This window comes from Apostichopus japonicus, chromosome 8 (genome assembly GCF_037975245.1).
Source record: "Apostichopus japonicus isolate 1M-3 chromosome 8, ASM3797524v1, whole genome shotgun sequence".
NCBI classification, from domain to species: Eukaryota; Metazoa; Echinodermata; class Holothuroidea; order Aspidochirotida; family Stichopodidae; genus Apostichopus; species Apostichopus japonicus.
The window spans coordinates 1,714,283-1,736,617 of NC_092568.1; the positions used below are offsets into that span (position 1 = coordinate 1,714,283).

General features: G+C 36.1%; 1 protein-coding gene across 4 annotated transcripts in view; it reads left to right on the forward strand.

The window, feature by feature from the left end:
• LOC139971205 (uncharacterized) overlaps positions 1-22,335 on the forward strand; it is a 122,449-nt gene that overhangs the window by 38,403 nt on the left and 61,711 nt on the right. For 3 of the 4 annotated variants that reach the window (XM_071977475.1, XM_071977474.1, XM_071977476.1), the window contains 2 exons: positions 6,037-6,124; positions 20,732-20,795. In XM_071977475.1, coding sequence (XP_071833576.1) covers positions 20,754-20,795 — 42 coding nt within the window. In that variant the 5' untranslated portion in view covers positions 6,037-6,124; positions 20,732-20,753. The remainder of the gene's footprint in view (positions 1-6,036; positions 6,125-20,731; positions 20,796-22,335) is intronic. The other variant, XM_071977477.1, reaches the window with a different exon arrangement.

The following is a 22,335-nucleotide window of genomic DNA, read 5'->3' on the forward strand; positions in this document are numbered from 1 at the left end:
GCAATTTTAGAAAGTTAAAAAACACCAGAACATAAAATATTTCTGCCAGCAGTCACATTTCCAAGGAAGTTTAGGCATGTTTTCAGCCAAATTTATAGTCGATCTGGGAAACAGTTGCATCTTACAATTTTTCACTTCATGTGGTTTTGGCATGTTTCACCAGGTCTCAGATTAAACAAGGGTTCCTTTTTCTGATATTTACTCATGCATGGATAATTGGATGCCCAGAAGGAACTGAATCCACACTTATTTGCAATCACAGCAACAATAATTTCTAATAACAGGGTTAATGATGTCACATGTTTGGCTGGGTTGTGTTGAGACAACACTGTGTTCTTGACATGGTGAATGAAAATTTGTTCCAAAAGAGGAAAGATGTTTGGGAAAGTTCATATGATTTTCCCTAAGTTTTATGATTTGTTGGGGGTGGGGGGGGGGAGGCGGTCAGCTTAATTTCTGTCACTTTCACAGTGGCTGTGAAGTTGGATAAAATACATTTTTTTTCTAGTGGGTGAAATGATGTACACAGATTTATGAGTTGACTTGTACAGTATCCAGCTGCTTGGATGAAGTAGACTATTTTTTTCAGATTTTTTATTTGATTAAAATGTAATGAATGTTTGAATATTAAGCAGTGTCACAATTGAATTAATTGACTTAAGTTTGGTTTTACATGGAGCCACACCTGCATGTAGTTAGAACACCTCATGCATAATTCATATTACTGTGTAATGAATGTTTGAATATTAAGAAGTATCATAATTGGATTTACTTTACCACCTGTAAGCACTACTGTAGATCATGCATAATTCATGTTTCAATGTAATGCTCATGTACATGTGGGTTAAGCTGTATGAGAATTGCATTAACAACTAAATTTTGATTTACATACACACAGCCACCTGGAAGTACTAGCTAATGCATAATTCATGATAACTCCTGCATAAATGATAGCTAATGCATAATTCATGTTATGATGTATCAAATGAATGTAATTACACTGCATCAGAACTGAAAATAAGTTAAGCATGTGCAGCCTTATGAAAAAACTAGCTCATGCAAAACTCATGTTACAAGGAAATAAGTTTTGCATGTATATTAGGTTGTGTCTGAAATGAATTTAATGCCTTAACTTTGAGTATAAATACTGCATAGCCACTTGAAAGTAAACACCCAAATCCATCGCAAGGACATATCCATAGGAAATATTCCAGTTTGTGAAGGATATATTTGAAGGAAGTGTTTTCTTTTTTTCATGGAAATGCACAATGTAGTGAATAAATATAAAAATATATACATATATACATGTATATATATATATAAATATATATATATATTTATATATATTTACTAAGCAGCATCAGACCTTTCTGAATCAATTTAAGTTCACTGCAATCCCGAGAGTGCACTATGCACTATACGTAGCGGATGCCTATTTACTCATTTGTATCAAACCTTTCCTGCTTAACTTAATATATGTCTCGCTGTATCCTAAGAGATCTTGGCCTTATTTCCACCTTGTCATTGCCAAGGATAAGGCCGTAGGTAGGTGGATTGAGGATTATAAATATAATTCTATATATTAATAGAAAATCATAAATAGGAGATTTATTTCATTGAATTTATGAACGATATGATTGTTTTTTTCATATGTAAAAGCACAGTGATATTGGAAATGGATTTTAAAGTACATCTTGACATTTCAACCAACTTTTATGGCAATTTGTTAATTGTTGGTCAGAAAAGTAGACGTTATAATGTGTGTTTTAAAGTACTGTACTGTACCTTATTGCATTCTACAGTATAATGTACTTTGTTTGTAGGAAGGGATGGAGAAGGGGGGGGTTATGTTGGTTTTAGTATGTGTGTGTGCTCTTGTGATAGAAGGGTACAGGTAGTCAGTTAGGGGTGTAGGTGGGACATGGATGGAACTGAAGATGTTTGTAGCTTGATGCTAAAGCATTAGAAAGGCAGCCTATATTGTATTAAGCAATATGCTACTAAGTATTGATTAGTTGTCCACATATGTGTATGCAGACTAATCTAACACTGTGGTAGTAGAATCCGTTATGTAACCATGAGTACCCATACTGTACCTCCCTCTGTACCTCTCCCTCTACTAGTAAGTGCCCCACTTCTACCTTCCAGCTGGCTATTGATACTACAGACCCATCAGAAAGGTATATTTTGCTAATTGCCCTCTGTTTTCATTATCTCTACAAGATACATCAATTTTATCCAATCTTGTATAATTCTCAAAACCCCCAATACTTACCAGGTTGGGTATCTACGAACGACGACACTTACTGACTCCCAGAACTTAAACCAGGCTTGAAAATGGGATTTGTAAAACCCAGCCAATACAAAACATGTTAAAGGGTGTAGATCTGGAAGGAGAAGGTTAGTGACCTTAGACTGGGTCATTGGGGGCGCAGTTCAACAAGAATGTTACCGGTTAAAAGGATAGGGTAGATAGGTGTGCATAGGTAAAGGAGACATGTTAGTGAGGAGTGAAGTTAATAGGGTTCACCAACTACATATGAACTATGTTCAAGTACATGTAACTACAGATAATTAACAATATGTGTTCGTACTTATAAATGCTGATCCTCATGTGACTTGTATGAATTCCCTTGCAAAAGACAAGCAGAAATTGTTCTTACTTCTGATTATTTTTGTCTTTTTTTAATACTTGAAGTGCAACTTGACTATCGAGCTAAATTTCAGCTGCATTGTTTATAGGATTCTAATTTATTAAAGAGAGCATTGAAAGTTACCACAAAGATAAACCACAGAGGTTGGTACATACTGTATGTCATTATTGAAATTGGGGCTTTATCCAAAAATGAGAATTTCACAATTCACGGCGTGCATGTCAAATTTGCTTCCCATTTTGTGACATTGTGTTCAATTTTGAGAGCAAATAATAGATGAGTATTCAAATGGGAGGATATGACAACCTTGCAATAAACTACTTTGTTTTATTTTATATGATATTTTTTGTACTTGTATTTTTATATCAATAGTGCTAATTCATAGTCAATGTTGACCTGCAGATGGTCTGTAAATATGTCTATCATGTTTACATGAAATAAAATGGTGGGATCTCAGTCAGTTTTATGTCAACAAAATTGTCACTTTTTGATATCCGAGATATAACGAGAAATGAAGAAGTTATTAAATCCTCCGAGGCAATTGATAACAGTGTGAAGACTAGGCTGTATGCAATTCTACATGCATGCAGCAGATTTATAATCCGTAATTTCATCGTATAAAATATCATGGATGTCACAGTGTTTGATGTGCTGCAATTCATTCTGTTTGATACTCAATCCTTTTTCTATTATTTTGTAGGATATTGAACCCTAACCCTCTCTACTGCTTATATGCAATATTTTGCTTCAGTTTCCCCTTGAGCTAATACCCCTTTGGCCATGACATTTTCTAAAAGAAAATTGGAATTTTTTGTTTTCCCTGTTTAGTCTTTTCCTTGGCGATCAGTTCCAATGTCTGTTCTCGTTTATACTCAAGATCCTTTCCCGACGATCTCCATGGATCCCGCATCAGTTGTTTATTAACTCTTAACGATACTTTTGAAAGCGTGTCGGAAGGTAGAATACCGAGTTGGAATATTTGTTTTAATGTAGCAGCTTGCCTCTTATTTCATTACCAAGAAATGCTCGTCCTCTTTGGTCGTTCCTTTTATTTATTTTTTTTTTTTTATCCTATTTTTACTTATTCATATAACTCGCTATTTTACAAGACAGGCCTCTCTCGTAACTGATGTGTTCAATAATGGATGTCCCTCCGTTGGCAAAATGAATTTGTAATTTGAAAATGAGCAGCCGTGAAATGTTACCGGAACAGTGACTTGTAAAACTGAGGGAACTCTGGAGAATTAAGCGGCAGAATTACTAACGACTGCGGCTGCTATTGGTGGCAGTCTGTGATATTGTCTTTCAGTGCCTGTTTCCTTTGATTGGAGCACGTAGAGAGTTTATTTTTTTATCCTAAATGGAAGAAATCAATGATGGCTCAAGGGTATGCTCACCAATGTTATTACTTTTCTTTACAGGATTACATTTCAGCGATACCAGAGGATTCTGGGTGATTTTCAGGAATTTATTGAATTTTGGGGGATTTTTCCAGGGCATCTCAAAGTTACCGCACACAAAATTTGTTCAGAATTGGGTGGTTGGGAACAAGTGTACAAACTTTCCGATTGGTTTGCAAAATCTCTGATGCAACACTGTACATATTTTTTTTGTGGGGGGGGGGGGCAAAAATAAAATCAATTTAGGAAGAAGACTAAAAAGGAAGAAAAATCCAGCTCTTTGCTGACAACTATAGGTTATTACAGGTACATACAGTAAGTACTGTATGTTAAACTTTTCATTTGATGTTGATTGAAGCCTGCATTTATTGGAAAGAAAAAAAATAACGTTCCTTGCCTACATACTCTGTACTGGTGCTTTTACTCATGAGTTCTAGTCTTGATATTGATGCTTGAGTATCAATGACTCTGTAACAATATCTACATACTCTGTATTGGTGCTTTTACTCATGAGTATTAGTCTTGATATTGATGCTTGAGTATTAATGTCTCTGTAACAATACCTACATATTCTGTACTGGTGCTTTTACTCATGAGTTCTAGTCTTGATATTGATGCTTGAGTATTAATGTCTCTGTAACAATACCTACATATTCTGTACTGGTGCTTTTACTCATGAGTTCTAGTCTTGATATTGATGCTTGAGTATGAATGACTCTGTAACAATACCTACATACTCTGAACTGGTGCTTTCACTCATGAGTATTAGTCTTGATATTGATGCTTGAGTATTAATGACTCTGTAACAATACCTACATATTCTGTACTGGTGTTTTTACTCATGAGTTCTACTGATATGCTTAGTCATGAATGAATAAAGATTGGCAATGATATTTGTACCCAGAAATAAGGCTGGTAAGTGGTACCATTTCTCATGAGTAAGGCTTGATACAGGTATATGAGTGAGGTTTGGTATATGAGTTAGGTTTGGTGTATAGTGAGGTTTGGTCCTAATAATTGTTTGGCTTGATATTGATCTGTTTAGTCATGAATAAGGATTGGCAATGATATTTGTACTCCAAAATAAGACTTGATACTGGCATATTGACTCATGAGTATTATTAACGGCTTTGGTACTATCATTAGTACTCATATGTTTGTCCTGTTATCATTATGTGTACACTTGAACCAGACTTGGTCACTTAATATGGAAATGCCTGCTCTGTACTTAACACAGTTTAGCACTGATAGGTACCTGTACTCATGGTAAGCAGGGATTGATACTAGTTCTACTGGTATAAAGTCAGTTGTGGTACTGATATCTGAGCTCATTACTTTGTGAGTTGTGAATGTTAGTAATTCCTACTGTATGTGTGTGTGTGTATCCTGAGAAGGTACTCATTACTGTTGCTTTGAACTAGTATAACTAATACATAACATCAATCTCACCCTTACAAGTGTTTTTATAATTTTTCTGTTTCCTCCTGTAATGAATTAATGAAGTCTCTCCACTGTTTCCTGTTTAGTACATGTGTATACTCTGCCAACAGTGGTGCGTACTCACTCCTGTATGCGTTTGGCCGTCTCCTAACTTGTACACTCGTATATTTGCATATTCTTTTAGCCCCATTAGGTCTTTGAGTATTGCCTGTTGCCCTTGATGCTGTCTTTATTTGCTCAGACTTTAGCAAAGTGTTTGGACCTTGCCCTGATACAAGCCGGCCTTTGAGAGGTTGAAACAAAGATGATCTTCTAACGAAGATGATCTTGTGACAGAAATAGAAAATGCAGAACATGTTCTTCACTCTGTTTGCTTCTGCATCTGTGATCAAGATAACTTTTTCATTCGTCGCTGGATGTGTGCCAAGCAAGACGAGACATTTTCAACTCAAAACTAACTCATTAGCATAGTATATTGGAGACACGGTGAAACTGTAGCATTTGATGAAAATGGTTTAATTTTGCTCGTATTGCTTTGTCAGGTGCTGGAGGCGTGGCTCGGAAATATCTGCTCTTGATGTAGGCCTGCGCTGATCTCAAGACATTCCTGGCTGAAAGTATCTCTCAAAGGTGAGCATTAAAGGGACGGCAGAATCACGATGATTAAACTGTCGATGGTTTTCAAGCAGCTCGTTGAGTGTATTATTACCTACATTAGTGTCACAAGAGATGTGTGAATGCCCACAGAAATAGTTTACTTCCCGAAATATAGAGCAACAGGTAGCCCCTATCTCTTAGGACATGTTCATAACAGATGTACATAAGCTTAGCCTAATTTGCATAAAAGCATCTGGGCTGAAGTTATTGTCATAATGTGATTGCAATATGATTGAACCTGTTGATTTTTTTTTACCATTCTGGGTCAGAAGAAATATTTCATGTAGTGTTCAGGCATACTAATCAGTGAAAACTGGTTAAAACTTGAATGAATCTTGAGGAAAGGGCACTAGGGTTCTACACTTTGAGCTTCATTTTAGGGAAGTACTTGATCAAAAAACATGGTTGTATGTGGCATTACAAGGCAGTCTTGCAGCATCACGAGGCTAGCATTATGAGGCTGAAAGATATCCCAAGGCAAGCTTATGAAGCATATTAACGTACATGTATGACAGTCATGCAAGCATTACAATGCATTGGGATGTAGGAGCAGGGTGTGGTCCATAACATCTCCCTGGTAAGAGGCAATATGAGGCAAGAATGCACAAGGTATAAAAAGGCATTAAGTGGCTGAAGGCATTACAAGGCAAGCATTGTGAGACATTAGAAATCAGGAGACAAAACAAGGCTACTATTATAATGCATTGCCAAAAAGGATACATTACAATGCAAGCACAACAAGGCTGCTTTAAGATAGACCCTCTGGTGCTAATTTTGTGAAGTCTAAATGATTTAGTTTGCAGTGAATGCATCTTTCTAACACACTTATGCACCAAAACATATATATAAACTACAAATAAACTTAACTGTCGAGGCAGTCCTGCCTACTTTCATGCATTTTTGGCCGATATTACACCCCAAACCTGTCAAATCACGACCTAGTTTGCCGTACAATCCTCCTCCATCTTGCCTTGCAGCGGGAAACCACCGCTGGGTTTTGGCATATATGATCTATTATTTCCATAATGACAATTTGATAAGATTTTACGATGCTGGAGTATATTTTTGGGTCAGTCGTTCTTTTAAAAAAAAGAAAACTTGTGAAGATTATATTTGAGCAATATTTTACATTAAATTATAAAATATTGGGCAGGGTTTGACACACAAAATACAAAATTACATAGTGTGACTTGTCAAGTTGCATTCAGTGTAATTTACTAAAACAGTCCTGAAAATTCATGACCTGCTTTTGTATACAATTTAACATCTACCAAAAAAATGGTTGAGAATGTTACAAAAAGGATTTCAGTTGTGACTTACTAGTTAGCATTCATGTGGGGAAAACTTGTGAATGGTAGATCTCTGTTTGAACCAATACTACGATCCTCCCCCCTCCACCCTCCCCCCCACCCTCCCACCCTTGTCCATCTATCCTCCTGGTTACTTTGTACGGATTATCATGATTAATCTTTAATACAAGACCCCAATTCAAATGTTTGAAATTATTTCTCGCAGTATTTCCAGTGACCTTTTTGTGTATGAATTATCTGTACACAAATAGGTTTTTGAATGAATCTTGAAACTGTTAGACATGGTGCATGATAATATATGCACTTTGTGCCACCGTGCATTTGCTATCATCGCTAGATACTCCAATCCACATTTGCATAATTGGATGAATAATTTACAGAGGTTATCTTGAAGAAACGTGGAGGATTTTGTTAGGATCCATGAAATGAAATGTTTAACTGTGCATTAATTGGGTCAAACATGTTCTTTTAAGCTGAATGAAACCAACAATGAATATGAAGTAGGAAACATTCTACTTTTGTCATAATGTCTGCCTTTTTCTATTTTTTGTATAATATAATAATTAATGGTGAAATGTTGGTTTGTTTAAGATGAAAAAGAACAATACAAAAACAAAATCAAAGAAAAAGTGAAAAGACAAAGAAAAAATGGAAGTTAAATCACTTCAATTAAATGAATAAACATGGACTAGATCTTTATGAATATATTAACAGGGTACTGTACATGACAGTTTTTTCATGCATAGATAATTTGAAATATTTTTTGTGAAACATAAGGATGGAAGCATAGTTGATGTTTTAAGTGCAGACTTACAAACATTATAATGCAAGATGTACCTTTAAGATAAAAAGGTTTTATTCATGCAAGCATCTTCAAATTACCTTTTACATATCTAGAGCTAAATCATCGTGATGAACTAACTTCCCAGACATTTCACGCTTGCGATGTCAAATTGGCAAAGAAATACATAACATATAAACTATTATTAATCCATGACATGTTTCAGGACATACAAAAAGCCTCTTTCAGCAACCTTTCTTTCGTCTATATTGAGTCATTTGGGGAGGGAAATGTTGGAGACAAGAAGGATCATTTTGTGGCAGCACTTAAACCCTTGGATTGATGGATGGTCTGTTTGGGGTTGGTGATCTACGACAGTCCGAATAAAGTCAGATGGCTGATAAGATCGATCACCTCATCTTCAGAGCGAACAGAACCGTATGAAATTTTGGCTCGAATAGGCTTAAAATCCTCTCTAAGATTTTTAGGTGATTTACCCAGAAATTTGCTACCATTCTGTCCCGCTGTAACATGATAAAATGACGGCTGTATTTATGATCCCATTCATTACAAAAATGTCAGGACGTACGGCAAGACGAGAATGTCCTAAAATTTACGGGATACCGATGTCCGGACGTTTTGAGGGGACGAGAGTTTCTCTTTAAAAGTAGATTGAGGTACGAGATAATGAGAAGGGAATAGTCTCGCATGCCAAGGTGGACGATGTGCACATCTTTTGACGGATTTACACCATTAGTCATAGACGTGTCGGTGAAAGTGTGGCTCAAGTCTGTCAAGAATGGATTTTAGGAAACGGTGGAGAAAATTTTCACAAGTGATTCAGACGGAAGGGCTTCCTTATTGTGAGGCGGGATTGATGAGAGGTGTGGAAGAAATTAGGGCTGGAATTAGCCAAACTCGGAAAACAGATAACTCCCTCTCACGGGGGTGACAGAATGGTCAAACAAAACGAAAGTGTAGAGCTGGAGTGAGCGAATAATAATAATAATAATTGTGGAAATATTGTTACACATATTGAGATGACATGTCTTTAAAGCTATTTCTGATCAGATGTCTGATGGGTTGTAATTATAGTTGCCGGGGGGGGGGGGGGGGTGGGAGGGGAGTGAAAGTGATAAGGTGAAGAAGGAAGCAGATTCTTATTTCTAATTGTTTTCTATCTGGGGGGGGGGTTATTATATTTTTATCCTTCCTTTTTATCCTTCAACTTGTAAATATCTTTAGTACTGTAATTTATTTAAACGACTATAACCTCATTGTGCAGAACGGAGAGTGCAATTAATTTGTACCTTGCAGCAGTAGCGCAGATGACAGCTGTTCTCTTAATCACCAGAAATGTTCAAAAGAAAAAAGGATGGTTTGAGAGATGCCCGGCATTTTAATTGATATCCATGGGGCATCATCATGTTTAGAGTTTAGTTATAAAGAAGGGCTGAGTGATACATTAATGGAAACACCCTCACTCTCTGGGAAACCATTATAAATTTAGCAATATTAATGAAAGGTAAATAATCATGAAAATAAGAAATAAAGAAAAAATAGGAGGCAAATAGAGACAAACTGAGAACAAAGACACAAGTTGACACATGAAGCGGAGTTGATATTTTTGGAACAGTGATATATTCATAATTATAACCATCCATTCAGGAAATTACAGTAATAATTCATAAGTGTGTCTGGTTGAGTTTTTACTTCGGTTTAAGTGCACTGGTTTTTACTCTGCATTACTCACTTACCTGTCTCCTCCTAACTATTGCACTTTGTACCATGTCTAAAGCATTCTACTATTGAAGCTCACACCGACAGCTTCCGGTATATCGGTCAATTCTAGACACACCAATCTTCACATTCTACTGCAAAAAGTATCTACTATGTGAGTACTTTTTGTGACAATGTTTTTTTTTTTTTTTAATTGGAGATGTTCATTTGCATCCGACCTCTTGGAATTTAGCAGGCTTATGACATACCATAACGTTTAATTATGACATAACTCTTCCTCAGTGTACCCCAAGTGTCCCAATTTCCACTGTGTATACATTCCTTAAATTTACATTGACTGCACATTCTTCCATTATACACCTCAACAGCCACACTGACAGAAAAACTAGGTATGTTGTATTGGGTAAACTAAATTGCCAAAGTTGTCATGCTTTTTATCTGAAGGACACAGCATGATGATTTGTTGCATTTAAAATGTTATGCCTGTAGTTTCATAATTGGTACTGGTGAGTACCAGATCTATTCAATTAAGAACTAACTTGTTCTTGGTGGACTCGTATCGTACCGTACACAAGGGTTTATCTCACTTCTGTTTTACCTGTCACCTATACAGAAGAGGTCATGGATTGGGGGGGGGGGTTACCAATTATAAGCTAGGTAGATAGAAGTGCATATGTTTAGGAGACAGGTAACTGTCAATGTTTGTAAATATCCAAACCAGTAACTTCCAACTTCATGCAGTAGCTGTTTTTTTGTTTGTGTGCACAATTGACACTCCACCTGTTCTACTATTCCTTCAATGTTCTCTTATTCCAATCTGGATTGCTGCCCTCTTTTATTCTCCGGTTCATCTCCTTATATTGATATTTCAAAGGCGCAAATTCTGCTCTGTGAAATTTGGTTTCATTTTGAGGCAACCAACCAGCAGGAGTTGTCTCGAATGTGAATAATGATGTAGTTGAGATGGAACATACTGTACTGTCTATGCTGATAGCTGAGATATTGTCAGCGGTGTCCTGTTGTTTGCAACATAGGAGTCTAAGTGACAGTTAATTGATGGTATTTAGGTCACGATCATGGCACTGTAGCTCATTTAACTAACCTTCCCGACCAGGAAATATATTATCGGTTGTCAGACAACGTTGTTACTTGTTTGATCCTCTTGTTTCACACTGCTAGGAACTCAGCAGAATCTTTAAGAAAATAGAAGAAAAAAGGGAATATTAGGAGCAAAAAAACTTCATATTAACGCATGACTGCAGACCACCTCAAGCAAATCCCGCTACTGTAACATATGAAAAATGTCAGGTCTATCAACAATAAGCTGGCTTGCACATTATCAAATACTTACTTTAAATGGTTAGAAACTTTCTGAGAATGTTTTATTGTACGTGTACAGTACCTACCGTGGAAGGCCTGATGCAGTTTTGATCTTAGTAGGATTCTTGACCACCTGAAGAAAATAGATAGGATCGTCTTGTCCTCTTTAGTCTTCCCTCTTTGATAATTAGTTTATTAGTAGCATTCTATATTTGATTTTGGTATTAAAGTTTGTTTATTTTGTTGATGAAATTTTAACAATTGGTAATTTTAATGATAGGTACAGTATGTGTGTTTGTGTGTTTAGGGCTGGGGAGGGGGTGTATGTGTGTGTGTGTGTGTTGAGGGCCGGGAGGGGTGGCAGGGGAAGGGGTTGTTGATGATTCAATTGATTCTAAAAATTGTTGTGGCCAAGACATTAATTCATACCACTGCAGATCAGATGCACAAGGCAACTGGGGAATTTCCACAATATACATTCCTCTTTGTTTTTGCCCCATTATCGTTGCAACAGGTGGTCTAAAGTGATCTTTGCTTTAACTATTTTGTCTGGTCTCACACATTTTTTAGCAAAGCTTTATTTGAACTTGCAGGATTATTGTAACTATATAATATTGTTGCTATGAGAGGGACTGTTTTATTGTGGTATTTCTCTTTAAGTTCTCATGGATGAAGTTTCTTCACTCTTCACTTACCTGTCCCCATTCACCACATGCACTCTAATCTACCTAGCTAACAAAATGTTGGTAACATGTTTCAGTACTGTGCCGTCGATGACACACCTACTTCAGGATCAACGCCTACATTTCATCCTTCCCAAGTTTGTAAGAAGAAAAATATTCTGTAAGATTTCATCTTAAACTCTTGTGGTGTAAGGTCAATTTTACATCCCTAGTATTTGACAATTGTTCATTCTTTTAAATGCACTTTATGTATCAATGCGTGCGAGTGGACGGATCTTAATCTATAACCAACCTTTTACTTCTGGAAAAAAGAAAAGAAATGAAAAGAAAAAAAACATCTGTATCATTGCCATTCACATTCAGATATTAACAATAAATTTTTGTATCCTTGGTGATGTATTACTCTTGATGAAATCTGATTCAGGTGTTGATTGTATACATTGGGATGATACGTGATCTTATTGCTTCTTCTTCTTCTGTAGCTAGCATTATGTTATTCACATGAATATGACGCACTTTATGTCCTTGAGGGCTATGAATACCGACTAGGGATTTCAATCCCTACCTAAATCAGACGCACTAGATAAAAAAAAATATATATAAATAAAGAATAAGAAAATAACTCAAACAGTCCTACAAAAATGGTGATCAGGTTGTCACTCGCTCGCTTGTTTTGTGTTGGATGTCGAGGTAATGCTAAATTGCCATCACACCGCGAGATCAGAAGATAAAAATGAATCGATGCACAACGTTTGCCTGCCGGAAGCGAAAGGTGCCTGATAATAGTTGAAAATCCTGACGAAAAGGCAATCCAGGCAAAAAGGGAAGAAATAAATGGGTTTAAAAAAAAGAAGTTATGTTGATCCGACAGTATGAAAGAATGACTGACTATTCAGGACTTAATTTCTGCGGATGTTGTCCTTTGATCCCCCTGAAAATTTTACTTCTTGTAATATGGATTGCACCATTTTGGACAACAACAAAAAATAAAAAGTTGAGTTGAAGGATGACTTAAGCATGCAGAGTTAATGTTGATTTGTTTCTTATTGTTGAAACATTTGCCTTTCTCACCTTTATGAAGTAAGAGTTTTCAGAGATGTCAGAGAAATACCGTACGAAAAAATGTAACGAAAACGATCGGAAGAAAAGTAAGAAAAGAATAATCGTCAAACAAAGAAATTAATGGATGTTGTCCTTGCTCTGGAAATTATTCCATTTCTTCTTAGTTTAATGGATTTCTGTGTAGTATATAAACTTTAGCATCCATTTGAATACAGCTAAGGGACTTAAAAAGGGCGATTTTGGGGATAGAAAACATATACAAGAAAAACAAAGCAAGTATAACTTCTTGCTTGTAGCATTAGAATAACATTTAACATATACATATTCAACTTTTATAAAACTAACAATGATGTTTAAGCCAGAGCTGGACCCTACTGCTGTACCTGTTTAATAAATTAACCTTAGACAAAATTTTACATTCATTCAAACGAGGGTGATATTTCACAGTTCACATTTTTCTTTTTATTTCTTTTTATTTGTGTGATGAAAAGAGAATCAGTCACCATTGCATGTACACTCATTGTAATAAACATCTGTTTTGAAGGATTTTCCCTGATCTGTTTTGCCGAAGGTTCATATCCAGTGCTCCTTCACATCGCAATGTTTCCTCTCCAAACATCGCTCAAAGATTTTGGCTCCATCGTTGCATGAAAAGAAGTTTTAAGGAAGAAAACGAAATGAGAAGAAATATATCAGCAACAGTGTTAAGATGTAAATCGGATCAATATGAAATGTGCGGAATATTCATGGAAAATTAACTTGGTTTCAAACGTTCTCGCCGCCGTGCTGCATACATTTATCCCAAGGTAGCGATGATTGTAATGTCAGTGTAAGACACAGTTCATACAGAGTAAAAGCACATTCGGATAAAAATATCGGATTTCTTTAGCTGTCTTAGGTATACATAGATCGTTACTTCGATGGGGGATTGGGAAACATATGCTGCAGCCTTGTCATTTATTAACATTCCAAAGAAACAATGTGCGCCAGTGATATGTAATCAATTTCTTGTGAATGACATATCAAGGTCAAGTCAACTTTTTGAGGGGAATAAAAAAAGCAGTTTTTACAGAGGTTATTTTATTTAAGTGCATTGATTGGTGTGTGGTATCATGCTACAACAGTAATCTGCAAAATGAATAAACAGGAAGGACTAAGATCCCTGAATGCATTTAAAGCTGCTAATACTTTTAGTTAGCATGAATACTTTTAGCTTTAGTACTTTTAGTTAGCGTTAGTACTTTAATCAGCATTAATACTATCAGTAAGCGTTGACACTTTCTAGTTAGCATTAGTACTTATAGTTAGCGTTATTACCTTTAGAGGAATGATAAATATACAAACAAGGTTGAAAATGAACAGTAGAACAATAATACATTAAATGTGTGGGACACAAATTTTTCTACACTGGGTTTAATGGTTAATATGTTAGTAAATGTTACTCATATGTTTGCATTCATGTGGATCCTGTAAGTAGATTGAGAGATATCTAATATATGATGCACAATAACATAGCTTAATTAATTCTAAAAAATCATCAAAATGTAGGTGAATTTCTGGAAGAGTTTTAGTGATCTTAAAAGTTGTCTGTAAAGTTTAGCATGAATTCCTGTTTTATCCTACACATCCTTTGTCGTAACAGCTAGGAGGGGGTGGCAGGTGGTGGGGCACAGTGTCAGAATGTTTACCAATTTATAGACAAGGTAGATGGGAAAGTGCAATAGTAGGGTCAAGACAGGTAAGTTTTCACTTGGTCATAACTTAAACCAGGGAGATTTTGCAGCTATGACTGACATAGGACCAAGCGCAAGTATTCTAATCAATTTCTCGGAGTTTGTTATGTTTTCTTGTCTTAATCAACCTTCCTCTATGCGGTATATAAATTTGAAACAAACAATGGAACTCTTTAGTTTCCTCAATAAGTGGACAGTTTTTTCATATTAAGCCAGACTAACAACCCCTGTTTCTGATAAGTGTGCGAGTGGGCTGATTTAAGTCAAAATTTATGTCCCTGTGACCTTATAAACTATTTTTATTCAGTTGGACAAGAGTGCTATATTCACTTAATGTGTTCCATATCAAGATAGTGAAGGATTACCCAATTTGTCAGTAATGTTATCAAATTTGAAATCGAAACATAGAGTCTGAAGGAAAGTGTTAACTTGAGGCTCCATCAGCCATTAGCACTTGAATACAGAGAGACAGACAGACAGACAGATAGATAGATCAACAGACAAACTCCTCATGTCTTGACTGAAGAATGCCTCGTAGACCTGAATAATAAATGATTAATAATTAAGGCAATGAATGCTGTTTGCTATCAAATACAACTGATTGACATTTAAATTAGATACGACTTTCACTTCTCTCGAGGTGGTGTCTGTGCCATGCACATCCCAGAATCAAAGGATGTCGTAAAAAATGGTGGACTACCTTCAATTGTTTTTTTTGTTTTTTTGGCAAGTTGAAGATTTTTAGAGCTATGAAAGAATCTCTCTTATTATGAATAACTTATGACGAAGAAAGATTGGAGTAAAATGGTCTGATAGGATTCGCGAGTGCTTGGTTTCACAAGTATAGTCCTACATGATTGCATGCTCCCTTAAGTATTCATGACTAAAACACATTTATAGTTTCTGATCTGGTACAGGTTTATAGCTTGGTTTGAGGCTTCATGCACACATAATTAGCGATAATGTCATAGAAATGTTCAGTTTGCTACTCTCCATAAAGCTGCAAATCAAAGATCTTGATTCGTGCGATTATTCTCGTTCAATCCATCAGGTATATATGAAAATCCAGCAGCATCGCACAGATTTGATCATGTACCCTTTGGCTCTTGTGTGTTACATCTTTAAATTCATCATAAAATCTGTCCTCGATACCTTGCGAATGATATCAATGTTAGTCACAGTTAGTATGATCTGTGCAGTGCACCATGTTACTCTCTGTAGGGTAGAGATAATCTTCTTACATTGGAGTTAAACTATCCTTACCACCATCGGTGATAAAAATTCTCAGTTATCAAACAGGGCAACTTTTAAAGAGAGCCTCATTTCTAAAGCACAGTTTATTTTTTCTGTGCATGGATTGTACTGTGATTTTGCCGATAAATGTTTTAAAATTTTTGAATATGTGTGTCAAGAAATTCTGTGCATACTGTTAATGAATAACAGAAAGTATGAAATGAGTTGTTAGTGCATATATAGCCATCAGAACCACAATGAATTTTTGTGTTCTGGTTCACATTTTGTCTAACTACGCGGGAAGGACGCTTAAGGAACATGGCTACATTTGTCTAATACATGGCAGTGTCTTATTATTAAAGTCTGTTGAGGTTCAACTCAAAAGTGAACTTTGGAAGGGTGAACAGTTAAATGGTACAACTTAACCCATATACATTGTTGATTCAAAACATATTTTGATATAAATAGTTATAATCACTGGCCAACATTCCTGTACCAGATGTATTTTATGATAATTTCTTTTCATAGAAGGAATGTGGTGAAGAAAAAGAGCTTTTTACAAGTGCATTTTAATAGGGTGTGTATTGAACAATAGGAGGGGGGGGGTTACAAGATGGCCACCACCCCATTACTAACATGAATGAATCAACCGGTGGAGTTCATTGTTGGAAAAGTGATAGTAAAGGTTAAAGAATTTTTTGGCCCCCAAAAATTTGCCAAAAGAAATTTCCTAGAGGTTCAGACCCTCTAAAATGTTCACAACATATTAAGGAGTGTTAAAATTAGGAAATGTGATGTCTCGATTAAAAAAATGTAATGCATTTTGAGAGTTGGCAGCATACTAAGTGTGAACGTAAGTGACCATTTAGATGAGTTTTTAGCATATTTGAGGATAATGCCAGTGACCCATAGTTCAGAATTATGTAACAATGTAGTGTAACATATAGAGTACAGAACTCTATAAAGACTACATTAATGCCATTGAACATTAACATAAACAGGGATTGTTCTTATATTTAGCAATTTACCACCACATATAAAATCAACTCAAAGTAACCTTGTTTAAGTTTTCTGCAATATGAAGAATAGCATTAGCAGATTATCACAAGTTGAGGAGAAAAATAGAAAAAGAAAAAACAGCCAAACCTAATAAACAAATTTGTAATTTGGGCCTCACCTGTTGATCATGTGAAGAGATGTGCATATTTCTGATGTTTAATGCTTAATTTGATGGGAATGGTATCCCCGGGGGTGGGGGGAGGACCTCAAGAGCAATGACTGATGTGACATCTTGTGGTCGTTGAAGGACAATTTCTAACAAATCTGTTTTGACACAGTCTTCTTCTTTTCAAATTGTAACGTTTCCATTCTTATGGAAAACTTGAAACTGCTCAAAAATGTATTTCTTGCATAGCACCCTCTATATGGTAGTTCAGTTGTTGTGATTTATAGATGGCAAACATAATGAAGAACAGTACATGTTGATCAAGCACTTGTGGTTTGGATTCTTCAGACTTATTTCAAGCTCATTTCTGCTGACAAGGGAAGGATAGGCAGTGTGATAAACTTTGGGTTACCATGGAAATGAAAGCAATAAAAGAGAAAGAAATGATATACATATGCAGTAACCTTACCTGCTTCAAGTACATATTTAGAAACAACGGTTTTACTCGAGAAGTTTCTATGGTGATGCTTCGGACAGCTTTTAGTTCAAAGTCCTTTTTTCTCAAGTACATCCCACCTCTGTACTTCAGGGTTGAGATTTTGAATTTTTAAACTTGCCTCAGAAACCGAAAATTCTGAAGTAGGATAGTTTCACAATCTGAACCTTGATAAACTTTGTTTTCATTTTGCCAGTGGTTTGATAGAGTGAAATGAACTTACTATAGGTGTCAAGATCTGTTTGTAGTGTCTTGGATTATCTTACAGTGACTTGTACTTATTTATGTTACGTTAACGACGTAACCTCATCTTGGAGTGCCTTGGATATAACCTAGTTACATCATTGCAGATCTTAGCATTACCTTGAATTACCTTACATTGTATTACCATAATACTGTATTGGCACCATTTATTATCTTCTTGGACCCCACCTAGTACTTGCAGAGCTTTAAAATATCCCGCATCTTACCTAATCTATATAGGTAGCTTGCATTACCTTGAATTACCTTACATTATCTCACTTATCTTTGTAACACCAGCTTGTTATCTTATTATACCCACCTAGTCCTTGCAGAGCTTTATAATATCCCACATCTTACCTAATCTATATAGGTAGCTTGCATTACCTTGAATTACCTTACATTATCTCACTTATCTTTGTAACACCAGCTTGTTATCTTATTATACCCCACCTAGTCCTTGCAGAGCTTTATAATATCCCACATCTTACCTAATCTATATAGGTAGCTTGCATTACCTTGAATTACCTTACATTATCTCACTTATCTTTGTAACACCAGCTTGTTATCTTATTATACCCCACCTAGTCCTTGCAGAGCTTTATAATATCCAACATCTTACCTAATCTATGTAGGTAGTTTGCATTACCTTGAATTACCTTACATTGTCTCACTTTATCTTTGTAACACCAGCTTGTTAACTTATTGTTCCCCACCTAGTCCTTGCAGAGCTTTATTATATCCCACATCTTACCTAATCTATATAGGTATCTTGCATTACCTTGAATTACCTTACATTTTCTCACTTGAACATTGTAACACCAGCTTGTTATCTTACTGTACCTCACCTAGTCCTTGCAGAGCTTAATTATATCCTACATCTTACCTAATCTATATAGGTATCTTGCATTACCTTGAATTACCTTACATTATCTCACTTTATCTTTGTAACACCAGCTTGTTAACTTATTGTTCCCCACCTAGTCCTTGCAGAGCTTTATTATATCCCACATCTTACCTTTTTTGATATAGGTATCTTGCATTACCTTGTACTGACAGTGCTTCTTATACTACCTTTAGATACATTACTTTACCTTTGGTGGAGTATGTTACCTTATTCTTCCAGCAAATATGAATAACTCTGTCATGCCACTCTCAGTAACAGAAACAGCGTTGATTTATGCGAGCTAACCACACAAGCCTCTTGCAACGTTTCCTACGTATTTGCATGTGTTAATCTTTAAGGTCAAGGCTTCAGAATTTATACCAAAAGAAACAAGTGATAAAATATGTAAATACTGTCGTTGAGAGAATGAAAGCAACTCCATCTTGAAGTTATCCTTCTCTTTTGTCAAGGTTAACCCTTTAAAGTGCAGCAAATTTAAGCAATTTATACCAAATATAATATCGGGATCCTCATTTTCCATACCTTTGTTTATATCTGCATTTTGCAAGAATCCTCGTCACCAGACTGAACAAATAATACTGTGAATTTTGAAGGACTAATCTCACCAAAGAGATTAGATTAGATTGTATTAACCGAGCACCAAGCTAAAGCCCATTTGGAAAAATTGATCATACAGTGAGCAAAAAACAAATTTATTTCTTAAACTTCATGAACAAGAATAAAAGAAATTGAATATTAAATTAAAGCCTTCCAAGGATTCTTTTCATCCTTGGCAATAATAATTTACTGGCATCGAAGGCTCGATCCAGTCTGAAGTTGTAAACATCATTTTAACTGAACTTCCTGCAAACCAGATTGGAAGAAATTTCACCAAGATGCTGAGACTATTATGATAACTCTCACATGTAAAATGTTTCCTATGAAAATATTCAGTGCTTGAATCTTCTATCTAGTTGTTAAATTGCAATAGCGCCACCACTTTGTAGTTATTCAAATGCAGTTGAATATTAGAACTACAGATAGCATGGTCCTATTCCAAGGGCCAAAATGTACAAATTTACATAATTCAGGTTCAGTTGATATCAGAATGGGGGGGGGAGGGGAGGAGAGGGGGGAATCTAGGGGTAGGGTTTCTGAAATGTGAGTTAATTTCAGTATCATTTGATGGAGAAGAAATGAATTTGTCAGTATTATATTAAGGGAATCCTACACTGAAATCGGCCATGTTGTTTGTCCTGGTGATGTAATTATGACTTATTCCTGTTTCATAATTCCCCAGTGTTGTATTTTATCACACTCAAGCAGAATGCTAAGTGTTAGTATTAGATCGATTTCCATTTGTCTCAAAATAGCATGTTATATATGAAACTGGGATGTTTCTTAGAAATTCAAACTATTAGAAGGTTATAAAAGATTGCTTTTTTTAATTTTTTTGCAGAAAACCTGGTAAAAAACATTTGAGAATTAACATGCATAACGAGTTTACCATGCAGCTCGTAGCAACACCTAGAGCAGTATGAAAGAGGCAAACCTATAAACAACCCTAAAATGGAAATACATTAAAAATTTCAAGGATACTCTTTTAAATATTTAAGAAGAATTTGTAGTGGAGGAAGAGGATAACAAAGTTTGCTTGCATTGCAGCAACTAAGAACTCTTCTGGTTTTATCAGGTAATATCATGCTTGATAGGGCATCAGAAGTTGGCAGATTTGGAAGGAGGAGGGCAGTGATAGCCTTGGAGAGGGTCAATGGGGTGTGAAGTGTAAGAATGTTACAACCAGTTTGTGTATAGGCTAGGGTAGATCAATGTTTATATTCAGGACGCAGGGACAGTATCGTAACTATCCAAATTTAGTAAGTTTTGGGATATTTTCTACCATTTTTCCTTTCTTTTCTTCTCTCTGTTAGGTCTGAACTGATTGAAGTCAGGATGGGTGATCAGGGACTGTTTGTCAACCATGAGTCCTGCAACGTGAGTCCAAGATATTTTTACTTTTAGCCTAGGGGGGGGGGGGGAGAGGGGTGTGTAGGCAAGGAGGGGGAGGGAGGAAGGGGGAGGAAGGAGGACATGCGGTTGATCATACAGTAGCACACAGTCACAAACAGAATCGCGTAAACTCTGAAAAGGTCTGATAATAAATGGAATGCATTGGTTTTTTGACTCTACACCTGAGTTCAAATTTTGTTTTTAACAAACAAAGTTTGTTTTTGATGCAGCAAGTGTCAAAAGATGAAAGATTTTGCTTCTTTCTACACACACACACACATACACGCATGTTTGTTTTACATTCAGACCGAGGACCCAATTGTATTTTCCATTGTTCAAATCCACGTACCCTAACCTTAACAATACCCCATACAATAGAATTCTTCCGAGGACGTGGTGATTCTTTAGAAATCACAACCGAGGACCTGGAATTCTTTTGTCCTCGATCAGATAGAAAAACAAACGCACAAACACACGCGTGCACGCACATATGTTCGGATCAGAAGGCTAACTGTACATACGAAAGACAACACAAATGAAAGTTAAATTTGTATTCTTTTGCCATATACTGGAGATGAGTGCAAAAGCCTGACAGATCTGCTGTTTTAACTGAAAAAACTTCTAAAGTATGGGTAGGGGGGGGGGAGGTACTAAATCTTTTTAAAACCTGTTTGTAACGTGAATGTATAATGCACCTGTTATGTTGGGTTGAAGGCTGTACCCCAACACTTCCTGCCCCAGCCTTCTTAATTGGCAATGAATCATTTCTCAGATTTGCCATCCTTTAAAATCAGGCTTTATCAGGCCCAGGTTTTTTTGTTGTAGTAATGTTGAAAATGTTTACAGGCGATGAGGAATTGCTTTACAGTTGTCAGTGACACTTTATAGCCGATTGCATCGCGTTTCAATTTGATAGCCTCTGGCCAAAAAATTAACTATCTGTATCAACTTTTTACATAGATGAAAACAAATTTCAGAGTTTTTAAAAGAGATGTATTTAACTGCTGCCGGAAATTAATGGTTGCAATATATAAATATATATATTTATTTATATATATATGGGATCGTAATTGAGTCATCTGACTAAGTAAAAAAAAAAAACTTAAACGTCCTCATCCGTCTATCCGATGATTACTGGGAGGATGGAGACATCTCCTCTCATATTTTTCTGTAAAAGACCAACACCTCTCCTGGAGCAGTCAGCAAATCGATGCATTAACCTCCTAAGACCTGTTAAAAGTCTCTCCCCGAAATACTTTAATATTATCAGTCCACGCCGAGCCCTCAACAGCTTTGAAAGCGGCTGAAATGTTTCGCAAATTTAATTATCCAAGTTTTGTATCCTCTGGGCATCTTCTTCTTCTTCTCTATGAAATATGTAGGTCAGGAAAACATGTTAGGCTGCATTGTAGAATAGGTTTTATTCATCCAGCCCGTAAACAGGGGAATATCATCGCTTTCTCTTCTTACCTTATATCTTTTGTGAAAACAGCTGTAAGTTGCAGGAACTTTTTCTGTCATTTTT